This window comes from Oryzias latipes, chromosome 21, assembly GCF_002234675.1.
Source record: "Oryzias latipes chromosome 21, ASM223467v1".
Lineage (NCBI taxonomy): Eukaryota > Metazoa > Chordata > Actinopteri > Beloniformes > Adrianichthyidae > Oryzias > Oryzias latipes.
Genome location: NC_019879.2, coordinates 1,333,278 through 1,350,160, shown reverse-complemented (window position 1 = coordinate 1,350,160; position 16,883 = coordinate 1,333,278). Strand labels below are relative to the sequence as shown.

Below are 16,883 nucleotides of genomic sequence, written 5' to 3'. Positions count from 1 at the left end.
TCCTAAAGCGTTAGACTCCTCCCATGCCTTGTTGTTGGCACCTCAGCATGTTTGTCTGTCAGACTGAAATATACTAAAAGAAGCTTTCAGTCTGAAAGCCGTTCTAAAATATTGACCCAAAGCTTATTAATGACAACCGTCTTGATAAATGAGCTTCTGTGTGCCTTTCAGAACTCTGCCAGCAAGCTGCTGCCACTGCCTCTTTTCCATTTCCTCTGCTGCTTCATGAAGCTCCAGGTGACTTCAGCACATGAATGAGGGCAGCACAGCAAAGCCTTTCAAGGTCGCCTGGCAGCAGGACAGTCAAAAGGAAACCGGCTCTACTGGACCCCAGTTCTGAATGCTGATTAGAAAATCCACAGGATCCCAGAGGACAAAACAAGGGTCATTCTCTGGGGACCAATAAGGAAAGTAACATGATCTGGAGAGCAGCAGCTGCAGTGAAAGAAGGATGATGGGTCCTCCATCTTTTTGTTGGAGAGGTTTCAGAGTTTTGGTGTCACAAAGGTGCAGTTCTGTGTTTTTCTCACGCTTTGATAGATCTAAAGTAAAAGCTGCAGCTTCTATTCTTTAGGAAATTTCAAATTATGTGTCTGAATGAAAACAAAGAAAAACATTGTTTTCTACGTTAGAGAAGCCTGAGACTTTAAAGCAGTCATTCCCCCCCCCCCCCCCCCCCCCCCCGTTTGTCCACTTGGCAGTCGGGCCATCTTTCCCTCTCTCTCCTCCTTTTCATGTTGGATCTCTCTTTTTCTCTCGCGGTCGTCTCCCAAACCTCGTGGAGTTTTGTTCTGGTTTCACGCTCATGACTCATCCCACATGGAAACTTTTCCCTGGGAAAAAAGGGAGTCTTTACCGCTGGTAATAAAATTCTGAATACCACACATCCAACCCTCCAAAGTAAAGGAAAAAAACTGCAACAAGATCCAGAAGGAGCAAAAATGTGTTTTGTTGCATCTTTTCTGCAGCTGCTGATGATTCCAATGTCAGAGAAAGATCTAAAAAACCACTCTGAGACTAAACCTCTATTGGAAGAAGGGAGTCCCCTACTGGATCAACTCCACTCAGGCCTTTGTCCAGGTTTCACTCAACAGCCTGCATTGGTTTACTTTGACCAAATAAATAAGTCTGTCAGGATTATAGTGGAATACCAAGATAAAATATATTTACGTCTTAAGAATCAAGAAAACCCAAACAGATGAACTGGCTGCTCTGCAGATCGACCGGGACATGGTCCCAGATCCCAATCTAGGACCATGTGTTTTTTGTAATCCATGTAATCCACTCCAGACTTCCAGAAGCTGAGTGAATAGTTTCTAAAGGAACTTGCAGGTTTTTGCTGAACATTTCCAGCATCAGAGCTGGGAATAACAGTTTACCAAAGCAATGCACTACGATAATCGGATACTTTTTGCTGTAACACAACAATGTTGTGATATTTACTCAATACATTTTTCACCAAACATTTACATCCTAAAATGAAGAAGTCAAGGAAAAAGAGACATGAACATTTCAGAAATGTGAAAGATGCTTCAGATTAGTCAGGAGTTACATTCTTTCAAAGGTCTACAACACCACCAGACACCTGTACTATGGACATGAGTAGAGCCGCACAATAAATCGCAAGTTTATCGCTATCGATATCAAGCTGTGCCATATGCATATCACAAAAGACGACGAAAATTGAAATAATTGGTTACCCTTAATGTGCAACAGCAAGTTTATGGCAGCTTGAAGCATGTAACCAATCAAATCAATCCATTTATGCATTTGACCAATCAGACGGACGCCTTCATGCTGTTGATCAATCGGATGGAGCTCTTATGTTAGATGTTAACCTCCTCTGTAGACGAGGGTCTACTCTTCTTTAAATGAAACTGTTGCAGTTATGTGAACGGTATGTTTTTGGTTGTTTTGCTATCTGTTCATGTTTCACAAGTTACATCATCATTGCACTACTGATCACTTGTATCGGGGTTTTCCTCATACCGTCCAGCCCCAGACATGAGACAAACGGGAAACCACCACATCTTCCTTCAGGATGAATCCTTCAGGACATTTCTTGAGTTTAGTGAAAGAACGGATGAAAACTTGCTTACGAAGATCCGAGCATTTATTCATCAACCTAAACACCAGTGAAAGCATGACGTCAGAGGGGGGGGGCTCCACACTCTCCAAACCAACCGAGGCTTTGCAGATTTACGGCCACATTGGGACTTTGATGCCGCAGAACTTGGGCCTAAATGTTTACGGCACAACAGAGAAAACAAAAGCCTTTCTGAATATTAAAGCTTGTGTTCATTGGTTGAACATAAACCCTGTGAAGAGTTCAAAGGCCAAATGAATTCATGCAGACAGGAAGAGTGGAGTGAGATCTTGCGAAGCAGACAAAGACAGGTAGGGATGTTGGGCCGGTTATCAGTTCTCCAGGAAAGCCACGTAGTCTGTGAGTCGGGCCAACTGCTGCTCATTTGGAACCAGGGACACTGGGGGAGGATCTGTGGAAACGGTGGAGAGGCTGAGTCAGAGGGGATTCCAGAGCCAGTCCAGCAGATCTCCTTCCACCTCGGATGCCCATCTTTGAACACGCGTGTGCTCACAGGATCAATGCCATCTCTTCCCACACGGCCCATGTGTTGCCTGTAGGGCCGTCAGCGCGCAGCTCTTTGGAGTTGCATGTTAAGCACTGTGACGTTAAGTGAGTCAGGCAGAAGAATCCGTGCACATGTGTGCAGCAGATGCTGACATGTGGGAAAGAGAAGCCCTTTGGGGCTGCTTCTTTAGCACTAAGGCATGATCAGAGGAATTTCAAACTAAAATAGGGCCTTAAGCTACAAATGATCAACATTTTAATTCTTTTCAAGGAGGCGGATGCAGAAAAAGTGGAAGCAGACTTTCACTTTTTATACAATGCTTAGAACATGTCAGTTTATAAATCTAAACATTTTCAGAATAAACTGATCATGGCAACAAGGACATGGAAGTCTTTTATTTTGGCAATGCTGCCCCCTACCTGGTTTTATGGGCATGACCATCCTTGTGGTGGGATCCGCCTGCCAGCCTTGACTCACTACGCCTGATTTAGGAGGAAAGACAAGAGCTGGGTAAATCAGCTGGTCCATACAAGTCCCTCCTTTCCTGTGAATTCCTACCTTTGACGGCTTCTTCCACTGAGTAACCCACAAAAGCAGCAAAGTCCTCGGCTGTGATGGAGGTGTACGCCTGTGCCACCAGGCTGTAGGCCCTTTGCCGTGTGCGCTCTGTGAGGACACATGCAGACACCTGAAGGTTTCCGCTCGAAGGCCATAGGGAGGAGGCAGCAGCCACTAGAGCGTGTGCTCGCAGAACCTCAGCAGTGGGTTTACACGTCACATTTCAGGGAAACAGAGACGAGCCACAAACCTACAGTCCACTCGGCCGGTTCGGTCACCCTGTTTCACCAGTGTGCTAAATGTAGTCCCTCCAATTGTGCACATCCTTTTTAAGCAAATGTTAAGTGAACACACAAACTAAGAAAAAAAATCTTCCTGAAACTGTCAAAGGAAGATAAAAAAAGAACCTAAAAGTCCTGTTCAAAGAACTTTGAGCGTCAGGAGGCAAGCTCACCTGTGTGCAACTGAAGACTTCTATGATGACCCCCCTTTCAACAGTAAAAAGTCCTTGGCAATACTGTCAAGGACTGCCAGCATCCACCAATACCTGCTTACTAATCCAGGTTTTTCTTCTGTGCGAGTGTTTGCACTCTGTGACCCACAGGAGTCCTGGCAGTGGCTGCAGGTCCTTACGGCGTTTCTCCGACGTGTGCAGATCCGTCATGACAGGGGCTGATGCAGCACAGGCTCCTCAGGGTCATGGCCTCCGTGTTTTATCGGCTAGCAACAGCTTGTGTGTACCCACAGCAGGCTGCAGCGTAGCAACAGACCGGAGAAGAGAAGGCGGTCCGGAAATTCCCCTAAACTAAGATGTTTCAAATAGTGACACGAAGCTTCCCGCCCTAAAGTGATGCTCCAGACCAAGCGTGTGCAGGCGTCTGTTGGCAGGGCTTCATGGTTCAGTTTAACACCCCCTGAGCTGAGAGCCAAGCGACTTTGGGGAGCTTCGATGACATAGGCCTGAGGATGTATTTTTACCTCCTTTGGGCCACTAAGGAGTTGTTTGGAGCAGCAGCTGGACCTGCCTTTCCCATCATGACCCTTTGACACTTTAAAGTTGTCCAGAAGGTGCAGAGCAAGACATGCCAGAGCACGGTGACGGGGGTTTTAGGGAGCAGAAACAGGACCTGGCGTGCCCCAGCTCAGTCTATTTAAGGGCCCTCTATCAGCTGTCAGCCTTTCACCTCTTCGAAATAACCTCAACATTTCACCAGCAAAGGCAAAGCAGAAGGGCTTTTATTTTTAACCCACTGAGACCTTCAACAAACACGCGAGTGGCGCACTTCCACATTTTGAGGAGATGTCCAACCTTTGAGGGCCATGACGGTCAAAATGAGAAAAGGGCTTTTTGAAAGAGTGCAAAAGTCACTGGAGCAGGAGCTCAGCTTCATGCAACTTTATTCCAGGCATCAGTGGACAGATTCCCAGATTTCCACAGAGTGAGACCAAGAATTTCAAATGCCATCTATTAAAATAATGTGAAGTTTTCAAAACATATCACTCTTTACTTCTCATTTCAATTTATGTGACTTTCCAATACAAAAGTATAAAAAAGACAAGAAGAAAGGAACAGAATATTACAGAGAACGTGTCAAAAAGTACATCCTTTTTCCTTTTTGAGGACGAGGTCAAAGACGAGTCTATCCACCAGATATCTGAAGAAATTTGTCTGCCTTTAAAGAAGGAATATTCTGAATATTCCTTTAAAAACAATATTGCACATATAAGGGCGTGTCATTGCAGCCCACCTGTTTGTCATACATGACCTTACATTTAATTAATAGAATATTCCTAACATATCAAAAACAAAGAAGCCTCCAAAAACATTTACAAAGTTATTTGAAACCATTTTTAGTTACTCTTCCTCCTCCTCAGCATCCTCAAAATCTTCATCATCAGCAACGCCAAAGTCCATTTTAGCTAGGAGGGTCTCCACATGCTCTGTGGACAAAGTGAAGTGGTCCATCTTCTCAAAGCCTGGCTCTGGCCGCTCCTCCCCCAGGGAGGACTTGGCTGCATCTTTGGTTTGTGTGATGAGGCCCTTGGAGAGCAGCAGGAACTCGGCCGCTCCGTTCTGCTCCAGTGCCCTGACAGCTGAATCCGTCAGCTCGGTGCTGGCCTGCAGTCGTTCCCCGTACCGCTGAGCCAGCGCTCGCAGAGCTGCCACCTTCTCGTCCTGCTCCTTCCCAATCTGCTCCAGCAAAATGGCCTTGCGCTCTTCCAGTATGGCGTACAAGAGGTCAAAGCGCTCGGCGAGCCCCTGTTTGGCGGTCTGAGCGTTGTCCTGGACGGCACGGCAGGCGTCGTCCATCTGGTTCAGCAAAGCCTGCAAGCGAGCATTACTAGCCACCAGGGTATCTATCGCGTTGCTCAGTTCACCTTTCTGGGTCTGGTACACGGTTTCTAGAGGAGCCACCTCACAGTCTTTGTGCTGGCCGAACACTTTGCACATGGAGCAGGTGGGAACCTGGCAGGTCACACAGTAGATGTTGATCCTCTCATCGTCGTGCTCCTGGCACATGGGCTCTTTGGATTCTTTGGTCTTCAGGCTGGTCTCCGTGTCGCCGCTGTTTCGACCTTCTTGCTGCTGCTTGTAGATGTCAATAATGTTCTCCACCAGCAAGTTGCGCTGGAGGCCATGAACACCATGTCGGTCGAGCACTACTTCAAAGCGGCAAGTCGGGCAGCGGAAGACTCCGCCCGAGTAGCGGTATGGGTTGCGCGAGTCGTAGAGATCACTGGCACAGCTACGGCACAGGTTGTGCTGACAAGGCAGGATCACCACGGGCTTGGTGAACATCTCCAGGCAGATGGGGCAGCTCAACTGCTTCTCAAGACTATCCATGGGGCTGGGGGGTCGAACAATGGATCCTGTCCTCTGGACATCCATAATAAGTCTCTGTTCTAAAGCCGAACAAACAAGTGTCCACACCTCCAGCAAAGTCAAAAGGCCTTGGTAAAAGGATCAGAACGGCTAGCAAAGTAGGCGATCTCGTCTCCAACAGTCAGTTCCAAGGCTACGATCTATTCTGGTCAAGAGCTTACAGCTCGGTCTTTTATAGGGGCGCCGGCAGCTGGTGACACCCGATCTTTTCCATCCTGACAACAAACATTCCTGACTGCTGGAAGGCCTAGGATCTTTTCATAGAACTGCACCACCATCCACAGCCACTTGTGTCACATGGCCCAGTGGGCACAACACTCCCTGACAGGACACCGGGACAGTGGACCGATCCGAGATAAACAAGGTGCATGTGACTAGATGTGAGGAGCACAGCCAACATCCTGCTCAGGTCTCCTGATAAACAGCAAGTCAACAGTTTGATTTTTCCAAATTCAACCTTTTCTCAGGGTTATTCATCAGTGGGTAAACATGGAAACACATTCATTCTCAGGGTTTTATATTTCAAGGGCTTATCACATAATAAAGGGCTTTGTATTCTTATACCTACTTTTAAGTATTACTTATATTTTATTATGTTTTTGGAAACAGAGCGAACTGACCAGTGAGCATTTTAAATGACAATGACTATAATTATTCTATTCTAACTTTAACAAAAAGTAAAATACACAGGATGTCAATCAAGGGCAACAATGTAAGACCATGTGAAGAACTACAGACACATCTTTCAAGTATTTTCTCTTGCAAATAATTAAATGTAGAAGACATAGTGTCCTAATACAGTAAAAACATGTAATGTGAATACTTTGGCACTGGATAAAGATCATGTTGGTGTGTGAGCCCCGTGTCCTCAGCAGATGTTACCCAAGAGTGTCATGACTGTCTGTTTTTCAGCATGAATGGCAGATCAACAGCAAGCACCATAAACACCCAGAGAAGCTATTCTTAAACTCTGGCACAAACATCACATGACAGCAACACCTCAGTCTTCAGCCCGTCAGAATAAAAGCCGTAAGAAAATCCATCCGTATCAAAAACTGAGCGTGTAAGAAAATAAGCAAATATTCCATAAAGTGGACATAAAGCATCACAATTGGCCCTTCAGCTGTCACAAAGTCCAACTGGGGTATTTCTTATCCAATGAAAATCCTGAAGTCACTTTAGCAAACCCACAAGAGGAGCTTCCTGTTCCACACCAACCCCAGAGCACAATGTATGAACAGTACTAACTTTGCCTTAATTAGTGGTTTGTAGAAGAAATGATCAGATCATCTTAAAGAACTTAAATCAAGTCCTGATTTTTGTAATTACCTCGAAGGGCCTCCATGACTGGGAGGATGTTTTCCGACCACTGGTGAGCTTCAATGGCTGAGTAGATCCCTGGAAAGTCTCTCTGCCAAATGTGCTGGCCTACGGTCCAGATCGCTGTGAGCTCGGGGTTCGCCTGAATGGATCACAGAAAGACAAGTCCATGTTCCCGCACCGTTTCATGAAGGCAGGGGCTCTAAAAACCCCTGTAGGTGGACTAACACCTGAATACGGTGCCGTTTTTAAGACAGACAAACATCAGGAGTGTCTACGACTGAAGCCAGTCAGACTATTAGCAGCATAGAAAGAGAACAGTGACATCAGTAGAAGAAGTGGAGAGCAACTGGTACTTTTCATGAAATAAAGGGGAAAAAAAGGCCTTGTGATTACTCACCGATTTGATTACTTGTGGAACTCGCTTCCATAGATACCTGGCATTGTTCCTGTTAGACGCAATTCAACAGAAAGACATAAAGAGGACATTTGAGATGAGACATGCAGCTGCAGGCAGCAAAAATGGGATTCAACCGAACACAAACAAAGCTGTACAAAATCTTAGTCTCTCTTTTTTTAAAGATAGACATGTTTTAAAGCCTTGTGGTGTGAAGAACCCTTCTGAGTGAACGCTAAAGGACTTCCCTGAACACTGGCTCTAGTTCGTCTTTCTCTTTTGTTGTCCGGTTTGAATGCAGTCAGTGCATTGCTATGCTTGAACACTTGTGAGTGTAATGATGCTGAACAACAACAACAAAAAAAGGATTAACCTCAAAGGAGGCTGGGAAAAAAAGACTTTTGAAAACCTGAAACATTCAGAAACTCTTAGAATTCTTTCTGTGGAAAATCTATTCAGAGGAAGGCCTCGTTTTTTCAAGACAAATCGATGCATCTTCCAGAGGCTCGCGGGAGCGCGCACGCGCGCGCTTCACCCACATGTCGTTGTGGAGCAGGTAGAGGGCCAGCAGCTGCGCGTACACCTGCGGGGTGGCGATGCCTCCTGGCGCCTAGCAACAGCAGAGCGGGGAGGGGCAACGGGGGAGACAGGAGAAGCGAGTTAGTCTGAGCATGCGCGGACGTTGATCTTTCCTTTCTAGTTTTGAATGTAGTAAAGCCAGAGGCTAACTGAAGACAGTTTTAACGACATTTCTACACCGGGATATCCCACAGATTGCGCTTAGAATCGACAGCAGAGCGGATCCCGCGTCTGCACACATCGCTGAGTCTTTCTGTTCGTTCTGCCAACGACGTTCCGTTAGCGACGGCTAGGAGCCGGAGCGTCCTGACAGTTACATCGGCGCTAGCTAGCATCATTAGCCTCGGCCGTGGCTAAAACAGCCGAGGCGTCGCGCTGCCGCAGACGCGTCAGCGGCCCACTTCCCCGCATCACCCGGAAGCGTCTGCTCCTCACCTCAAGCTCCTGCGCCTCGCATTGCTCCTGTAATTTATCAAAGCTTTCCTCCATAGTCACAGCTGTAGGCATGATGACGCCTAGCCGAAGCGCCGGAGCTTCTTCTGTTGTAGGGATTCAAAGTAGAGCTTCCGGGGGAGCGACACACACTGCCCCCTGCTGGACGGAGTTTAAATGTATGGCTTTCTTCCAAGAAGAAAGAAGACTGTCGTGTCATACTGCCACCATCTACAGGCGTAAAAAAATATTTTCTGTAACAACTACCCTGAACAGTTTCTCTTACAAAATCCAAGGAAACAATCCTTTCTCTTTCTGTGCTGCCAGTTTCCAAAATAACATGGAAAAAATTCAAACGAGGATTTTTTCTCATCTTGTTTCTCATAGTTGAGGTTTACCTACCTATCATGAAAATTACAGGCCTCTCATCTTTTTAGGTGGGAGAACTTGAACAATTGTTGGCTGACTAGATTCGACCTGAATTCTTGAACTATTTTAATAAGATTAAATTCAAATGATGCAAATGAACAGTTGAATGTACAGTTTTATTGCAGTAATATTTTCATTAAATAAATATGAACCAAATTGACTGTGAATTCCACATTTGAAGACTACAAATAAAATAAAAGGTCTGCCCGCAAAATAAAAGTTGATCAACAATACATTTGGGTTCCTATGAAATGTTAAGTTTTATTCACTGTTAAATGCTCAACGTGAACTTCTAGATTTAAACTGTTTGAACAGGAAAACTTAACACAAACTGTTTTCTCTTTCAGTACAAACCTCTGTACTTTTAACACACACACACACACAAACTGCCATTTTAGAAATGATTCACTACAGAAGACTGAATAAAGAACTTCCCTGCACTAATGGGATGCTGATACTGAGATCTCGATTGCAGCAGAAAGGTCAGATCTGGCTCAAAGACTGCCCCCCTAGTGACAGACCCTCAGTCCCGTCCTCACGCGGTTCTTATTTAAGTTCATAACAGAGAATGTCTTCTCTCACAAGCATGGAGCCAAACAAGCTCAGGCATTTTCACAGCGAATCTTTGCGTCTGTTTAGAGCGGCCTATATCCAGTTCCAAGAGAGCTGGTGGTAAAACTTGACCAGAGGGAGCCGGTGGCCACTAAACATGAGACGCCACATGAACGTGCAGATGCAGCAGGTCCATCAAAAACCATTGGACTGTTGAAGGCATTCAAACCAAAAATTTAAAACACAAAATAAGACTTTATGCAGATGATGTTTACTATTTACTCCTAATTCACAATCTTCCATCTGCCAAATCATCTCCCTAATTAATAGATTTTCCTCAGTTTCAGAATACTCCATAAACTGGTCTAAAAGCACAATTTTACCAATTAATTGCAATTATCTAAATCCGTCATCTATTAAAATACAAACAGGCAACATAAAGTACTTAGGTATAAATATCTCCTCTAGGCTTTCTGATCTACTCAAGCTAAACCACACCCAACTACTTAAAACAACCGAGGCTGATCTCACTAGATGGAAAACTCTACCCATTTCTCTAATCGGGAGAGTTGCAGCCATAAAAATGATGATTCTCCCAAAAATTAACTACCTATTTTCAATGATTCCTTCCAAACCTCCAACTACTTGGTTCAAATCATTAGACTCATTCATTTCCCAATACCTCTGGGAAGGTAAACCCCCACGGATTAGTTTAAAAACTATTAAAAAACCTAAAGATAGAGGAGGACTAGGCCTTCCAGACTTCCAGGACTACTACTCCGCGAACAGATTGTGTTATGTACAAAAATGGCTGAATCCTGGTGTGCTGGATGAATCCTGGCTAGACATTGAACAAAATCTCTGTGATAACCTAGATATTTCTAATTTACCTTTCTTCAGTTCTAAAATTAAACAACACAAATGCTTCAGAAGTTTAAACATCAGCTCATCCTTAACAGCCTGGTGGGATTTTCTTAAAAAAAACAACCTCACATTATTTCCATGTAAACTTACCCCCATTTGGAACAACCCTGACATTTTTATTAACAAAAACATGATTCATTTTGCTTCATGGAAGAACAAAGGAATCGAGCAGTTCCAGCATATAATTCAGAATAGAAAATTTATGTCCCTCTCAACGTTATCCTCAACCTATGGAATTAATATAAACAAATTTCTAGAATATCAGCAGCTTAAATCAGCTATAAGCACTAAATACTGCCTGACCCAAATAGACCTAGACCCTCCCCTTACAGTAACACATTTCATGGACCTTAAAAATCCCAAACTCACCTCCAAAATTTATAAGATGTTATCAGACATAGATGAAACCATTTACTTACCCATGACAAAATGGGAGTCTGAGCTATCATTGAATTCTAGTGATCAATTTTGGCTACAGATCTGTTTGAATGCCTTTAATATGACCAAAAGCCCTAATCTGCAACTTATTCAGTACAAGATTCTCCACAGAACTCACTACACCGGACAGAGGTTATTTAAAATGGGTCTCAAAGAGTCTGCTACATGCACACAGTGCATAGGTAACAACATAGACGACTATTTGCATGCCCTGTGGGTCTGTCCACCTGTCCAATCATTCTGGCGTAAGGTTTGTGAGGATTTATCAATCTGGTTTAATCATAAGATTCCTGCTTGCCCCAAATTCTGCTTATTAGGTGACCTGAATAACATCAACATGGAATCTAACAAGGCTTATATGGTTCTCACCGCTGTATGTATCGCAAAGAAAACTATCCTCCTAAACTGGAAATCTAAAAATAATCTTAGCATCAACCACTACAGAAACCTCATGTCAGAGCATATTAGTTCAGAGATAATGTCCTCCACAAAAAACCTGTCGGCTTCAGACTCTCCCTGGCTCCAGCTGGTTAGTCACATCACCTAGTGGGGGTGGGATGGTGATAGGTTGAGCCGGGTCCTGGCTGGTTGGGTGGGCCGGGGTGGGTTTGGGGGGGTGGGCTCTGCCGGGCCTGTCGTTCTCCCGGCTCGGGGCTCTGGTTGCCTGGGTGGGGTGGTGGTGGGGGCGCACACTCTGCCGGCAACTTGGCAGGGGTTCCTGGGCGGGTGCCTGCTGGGCGCAGGGTAGGCAGTGCGGCTGACCGGGAACGGCGGCCGGGTGCCGTGCTGGGTGGCTGGTCGCCGTGGCGGGGGCTGGGGGGGGGGCTTGGGGCTCTGGGGCCTGGGGTCGTCTGCCCGTGGCCGGTGTTTCGCCCGTGGCCGGTAGTTGGCGCGTGACCTGGCCCCCCGGGGGTCGGCGCCGCAGTCACAGCAGGGGTTAATGGGTTCACTTGGGTGGGTTTATTTCATTATTATTATTATTATTATTATTATATTAATTATTTTATTATTATTATTATTATTATTATTATTAGTATTAGCATTAGTATTATTATTATTATTATTATTATTACTTTTTTTTTTTTTTTTGGGGGGGGGGCCTGGGGGGGCAGGGTGCTAGTCCTTAGGGGGGCCAGGGGCTGGACCCCCTGCCCCCCCGTTCTGGCACCGGGACCCTTCCTTGCTGGCTGTCTCTCGGCGCCGCGAGGCTCTGGCCTCCAACTGCGGCTGGCTTGGCGTTTCTGGCTGCCCGGCCGCTCTGGGAGGGGGAGCGCCTACCGCGGCCGGCTGGGGGGCCGGTCGCTCGGGGGAGCCTTCTCCCCCGGTTGTGCCCATCCGCCCGCTCCTCCCCGCTCTCACCCAAACAAATATTGCACACAGGCACATAGGGCCCCGGGATCTGGATGGGAGGGGTATGCTGGCGGGGCTCACTGGGGATGCCCCTCTCTGGGTTCTCGTTGGCACCCGCCCTCCTCCCCGCTTTTTACTTGCATATTAGACACTCTGATTCATCTAGGGCCTTGTGGAGAGGGTCTGGTGGAGGGGGGCACGGTGAAACATCCGTGCTCACCTTTCGCTGGCCCCCCCACAATTTTAACTTCCTCTGTAGACACACACACTGCATGCTAGCAGCACACACACAGCAAATACACACCACTCACAGAGGGACTCCGGAGTGGGGGGCTTTGCGGCTTGGCAGCGGTGGATCCCCCCACACTGGTGACCTCCTATTTTACCTGCAGCACACACACAGCACTCCCACACCTCCATACATGGGTGGGGTCGAGGGGGGGCGGCCGGTCTTCACCCGCCTGGTCCTCTCGGGGCGGCCGGGCTTATGGGTGTCCTGTCGGCTGCGGGAGGGGTCGGGCATGCGGCGCTGGGGGTCGGCCGGCTGGGGGGGGGTTGCTGCTTGGCGGCGGGGGTAGGGAGGGTAACCAGATGATTGTGAGTATGTGTGTGTGAGTGCATGGGTAGGACCGACCTGGGGGCTGGCTCGCTGGGACCCTCTGGGGCTTTCCCTCCCCATCACAGAGAGGGGAGGGCACTGAGAGGGTTGGGGAGGGGGGGTCAGATATTATGGCGGGGGGGGGGGGTAGTGCGTAGGGTTTTTGGGGGGTGGCTGTGGCTGTGGGTGCGTGGCGATCCCTGGGTTGCTAAGGTCGCGGGCCTGGGCTGGCTTGCGGGGACGGGGCGCCGGTCGGGTGGTGGCCGGCTCTTGGGTTCCTGGGGCCCTGGCTTCGTCCCTGGCCTTTGTCTCGGTGTCCGGCGCCCGGTGGCCCCCATGGCTGCCGCCTGGTACGGCTAAGCGCTCCTGTCTTGTGGCCTGGGGGCCGGACACTGGGTTCGCTTGTGCCTCTGGGCATTGGGGGGGCCCCTGTAGGGGGGCCCTCTCTGTGCCTGGCTGGTGGGGTGGGCGGTCCCCTCCTCCTCCCCTCCCGGGCTGCCTGGGTCCGGATGCTGGGGGGGCTTCTGGCCTGGGGGGCTCTCCTCCCCTCTCCTGGTCTGGCTGGTCTGGCTGGGTAGGATCTGGCTCCCTTTATGAACACACGGTTCACGTCGGCAGCATGCATGTATCTCCACCCCCACGTGCACGTGCACACTCCACACTGCTCCCTGTCTGCTTCATCCCTCCTCCTTACCTACAGTGTATTGATGGACAGTTTTTTTTTTCTCGCTCATCTTAGTGTCAGATTTTCACCTTTGATGTAACATTCGTCTTTCCAGCAGATCTGGTATAATTGTTACAGCTTAAATTAATAACTTAGTCAAATCAGTGCTTGTATCCCCCACCTTTTCACCTTTCTTCCTTTTACTCTCTTCCACCCTCCCCTCACATTCTTCCCCTCTCCCTCCCCACACACACTAAATGTAACAAATAAATAAAAAATAATACGACAAAAAGGGGTTTATACAAATCTACACTCTAGTTTCTTGAAGCTATATAACCTCTTTTTGTGATAGTAAAACCTGTCCAACACAAAAAGCCTTCAGCTCTAATCTGTTTGCTCAGCTGTTGGACAGAACAAGTTAAAAAAAAAAAAAAAAAAAAAAAAAAAAAAAAAAACCATTGGACTGGACTTCTATACAACATACAAACTATGTCCACTATTTTGACATCTAATAACGACCTCCTATCTCGTCTCTCCGCCTCTTATACAGCAAAAAAGAAGTAACCACAACAGGATGGAATAACAAAGACTAAAACAGGGTGAGACAACGTAAGACAAAAGCCAGATGACAGGACACATATGCAAAAGAAACCCCATTTGTATTAGAGTATAATACAACATAAGCAAGTTGTTTGCAATTTTTTGACTCAAGATGAACAAAACAATATGACATGACATGAAAATGTTAGGAATGTGGGCGTGGTTAAAAAAAAAAAACTGAATTGCCAACATAATCCAAAAAATTACTTCTGGATTTTGAGGACAGGAAGACACAGACAGATTCAAAGGCAGAGTAAAACATCAGACAGACTTGTAAAAAAAGGTTCCAGGTGATGTAACATGTATAGTGAGGATGAAGCTGCACACTGGAGGACAAACTGAAATGGGGAGCTTGAGTTTGAGCTAATTTGCTTCTCTGAGACCTTTGAAAGGTGTCTGCTGCGTCACCAGTGGAGTGGATAACCGTCACAAGGATCCGATGAGAGCCAGAAACACAATAAAGCCAACACAGACAGGCTGAACCTGCATGAGGCTGGCTTCCAGCAAACAGAGCTGCAGCCATGTCCATCCGCCTCACTGCTGCAAGAGTCAATGGTAGATCCATAAACGGCACTTTTTTTCCTTGATTTAAACCCAAAGTGTTTCCATTCACTCATGCACACACTTCATTGCCTCACATTACACAAACCTCAGTCAGCAGGAGCAACGTGGGGCTCAGTGTTTTGCCCAAGGACACTTGGGAGGGCAAGGCGGGAACCAAACCTGTGATGTTAAGAGGTCAACTGCTCTACCGCTTCACCACAGTAACGGAAGCTGCACTTGTGCTGTCAGCAGAGGACAAATTTACACTTTTCAATGTCTCAAACGGTTTCATAACACCTCCAGGGCAGATGCAGTCCTTTATGGAGTGCATAAAAATAGATAAAAGAAACAACAGCAACTGGAAAAGAAGAGACAAAAATAGAATCAGGTTGAAACAAAATTAATGGCAGTTTTATTTATTTTTAACATCAGACACTTTTTATGTAAGAACAAAATCTCAAAAGACTTCTGACTTCTGAGGATTAGAACTCTTGGCAGCCCCAGTGTGGCAATGCAAAATGCATTCAATGCTCTTATTGAGTCCATCACCTTAATTTTGATTTAGAGGGCCTTTATTATAAAAAAAAATCCACTTTTTGAGCTTGTAACCCTTGTGCTATCTTAGATGACTTCCTGCTTTTTCTGCCACAATTATCACAAAAATGCATGTGAGATTGCGGGGGGGGGGCTGTAGATCAAAACAGACTATGAGTGTCTGCTACTGTTTTTTTTTTTTTTTGGATGCTGGTGTGCCACGGGATTTTTGTCTAGATGACCCCCCCCCCCCCCCCTTGCATTGAGGTGTTCTCCCTACCATGACAAAGGTGGATAAAGGTGGAAAGATTTCATGTAATCCATGGACACCAGTGAAGATCACAAATCATTGAAGAAAAAAGGTTCAGAGCACTGTCTAGTGGGTCTAGATGACCCAACTCCCAATGGTAAAGTGCCTAGGATAGCACAAGGGTCAAGTGGGTTATAATGTTCATTTCTCACAATAAACACCCCCTAAGCTGTATTTTGATCCGTTCACACATTTCTGAGCATCCCTCTAAAAACCTGCTCTCTTAGCAGCAGCCCCTCCCAACCCATGAAAATAAGTGGATCCTCACATTGTGACATCACAAAGTGAGGAACAGCCCCTTCCAGGAAGAGTCTGAGCTGCCAGCCCCGGCCCCAGGGCTAACAGACACACCCACTTTCCTCAGCGGTGATCAGCTAAAACGCTTTCTTTTTATCTGCACAGTCTGCAGATCTATCTTTGCAAAAGTTTGGATGTTCTTACCTCCGGGTTGGAAAATCAGTTTGTGAAAATGATTCATTAAAAACTGTTCTTTAATGTGCAAACACGGTAAGTTGCACTGTTGTTGTTCCAATTTATCATTGTAATTCAACTGAAAAAGCTCTTGATCATGTTGTTTGTGTAAATTGAAATTTTAAGTCAAACATCAGGGGACAAAAACTTTTGCGATTTTACGTTCAGATGATTTAACACTAAAGTTACAATCTTGTTTTTGTCCTTCCAAACATACACAAATGAACATCCAAAACTCCCTTGTCATGTATGAACACTCATTTCGTTCCATTTAAATCTTATACCGTGACTCACGTCTGTGAGCAGCAACTCAAGTCTCGCTCAAGTGAGCCAGATCACTGAAGCCTCAATGTCTTTCAAGTCATAACTTGAGCATCGGAGTGCTTTTGACATGGCGGACCCAGTTAGTGCCATCGTATTATCCCGCAGCTCTCTGTCGTGTGGGTTTTGTTGATAAAATGAGGCAGGAGTGACTCTGTGCACTGACCTCTGCTGTGAGCCCCCCCCCCCTCCACCATCTTAACCCCTTACCCCCCATCTCTAACATCCCACTCTCTCCCTCTCTTTCCTTTTTTGTCTGGTCCAACAAGGAATCCATGTAAACATAAATAAAGCTTAGCCTGAAATACAAAAGGGGTTTATTCAAATATACTCTGTCTGAATATCCATAAACTCCTATTGCAACAGTTCTGATCTGTTTGCCCAA

At 46.3% G+C, this 16,883-nt stretch overlaps 1 protein-coding gene across 2 annotated transcripts; it reads right to left on the bottom strand.

Moving 5' to 3' along the window:
- Positions 1–1,405: 1,405 nt before the first annotated feature.
- On the bottom strand, positions 1,406–8,899 carry cops8 (COP9 signalosome subunit 8). 2 transcript variants are annotated; one of them, XM_004081374.4, is made up of 7 exons: positions 8,768–8,899; positions 8,293–8,363; positions 7,757–7,805; positions 7,366–7,498; positions 3,153–3,260; positions 3,014–3,076; positions 1,406–2,498 (listed from the first exon to the last, which is right to left on the bottom strand). In XM_004081374.4, the coding sequence occupies exons 1-7, from the start codon at positions 8,837–8,839 to the stop codon at positions 2,419–2,421; spliced, it is 576 nt and encodes a 191-aa protein (XP_004081422.1). In that variant the 5' UTR covers positions 8,840–8,899; the 3' UTR covers positions 1,406–2,418. The 2 variants fall into 2 exon arrangements, 1 of the variants encoding a protein (XP_004081422.1); XR_910824.3 differs by lacking the exons at positions 7,366–7,498; positions 7,757–7,805; positions 8,293–8,363; positions 8,768–8,899 and adding an exon at positions 3,607–6,572 and having other exon boundaries at positions 2,096–2,498.
- Positions 8,900–16,883: the final 7,984 nt, after the last annotated feature.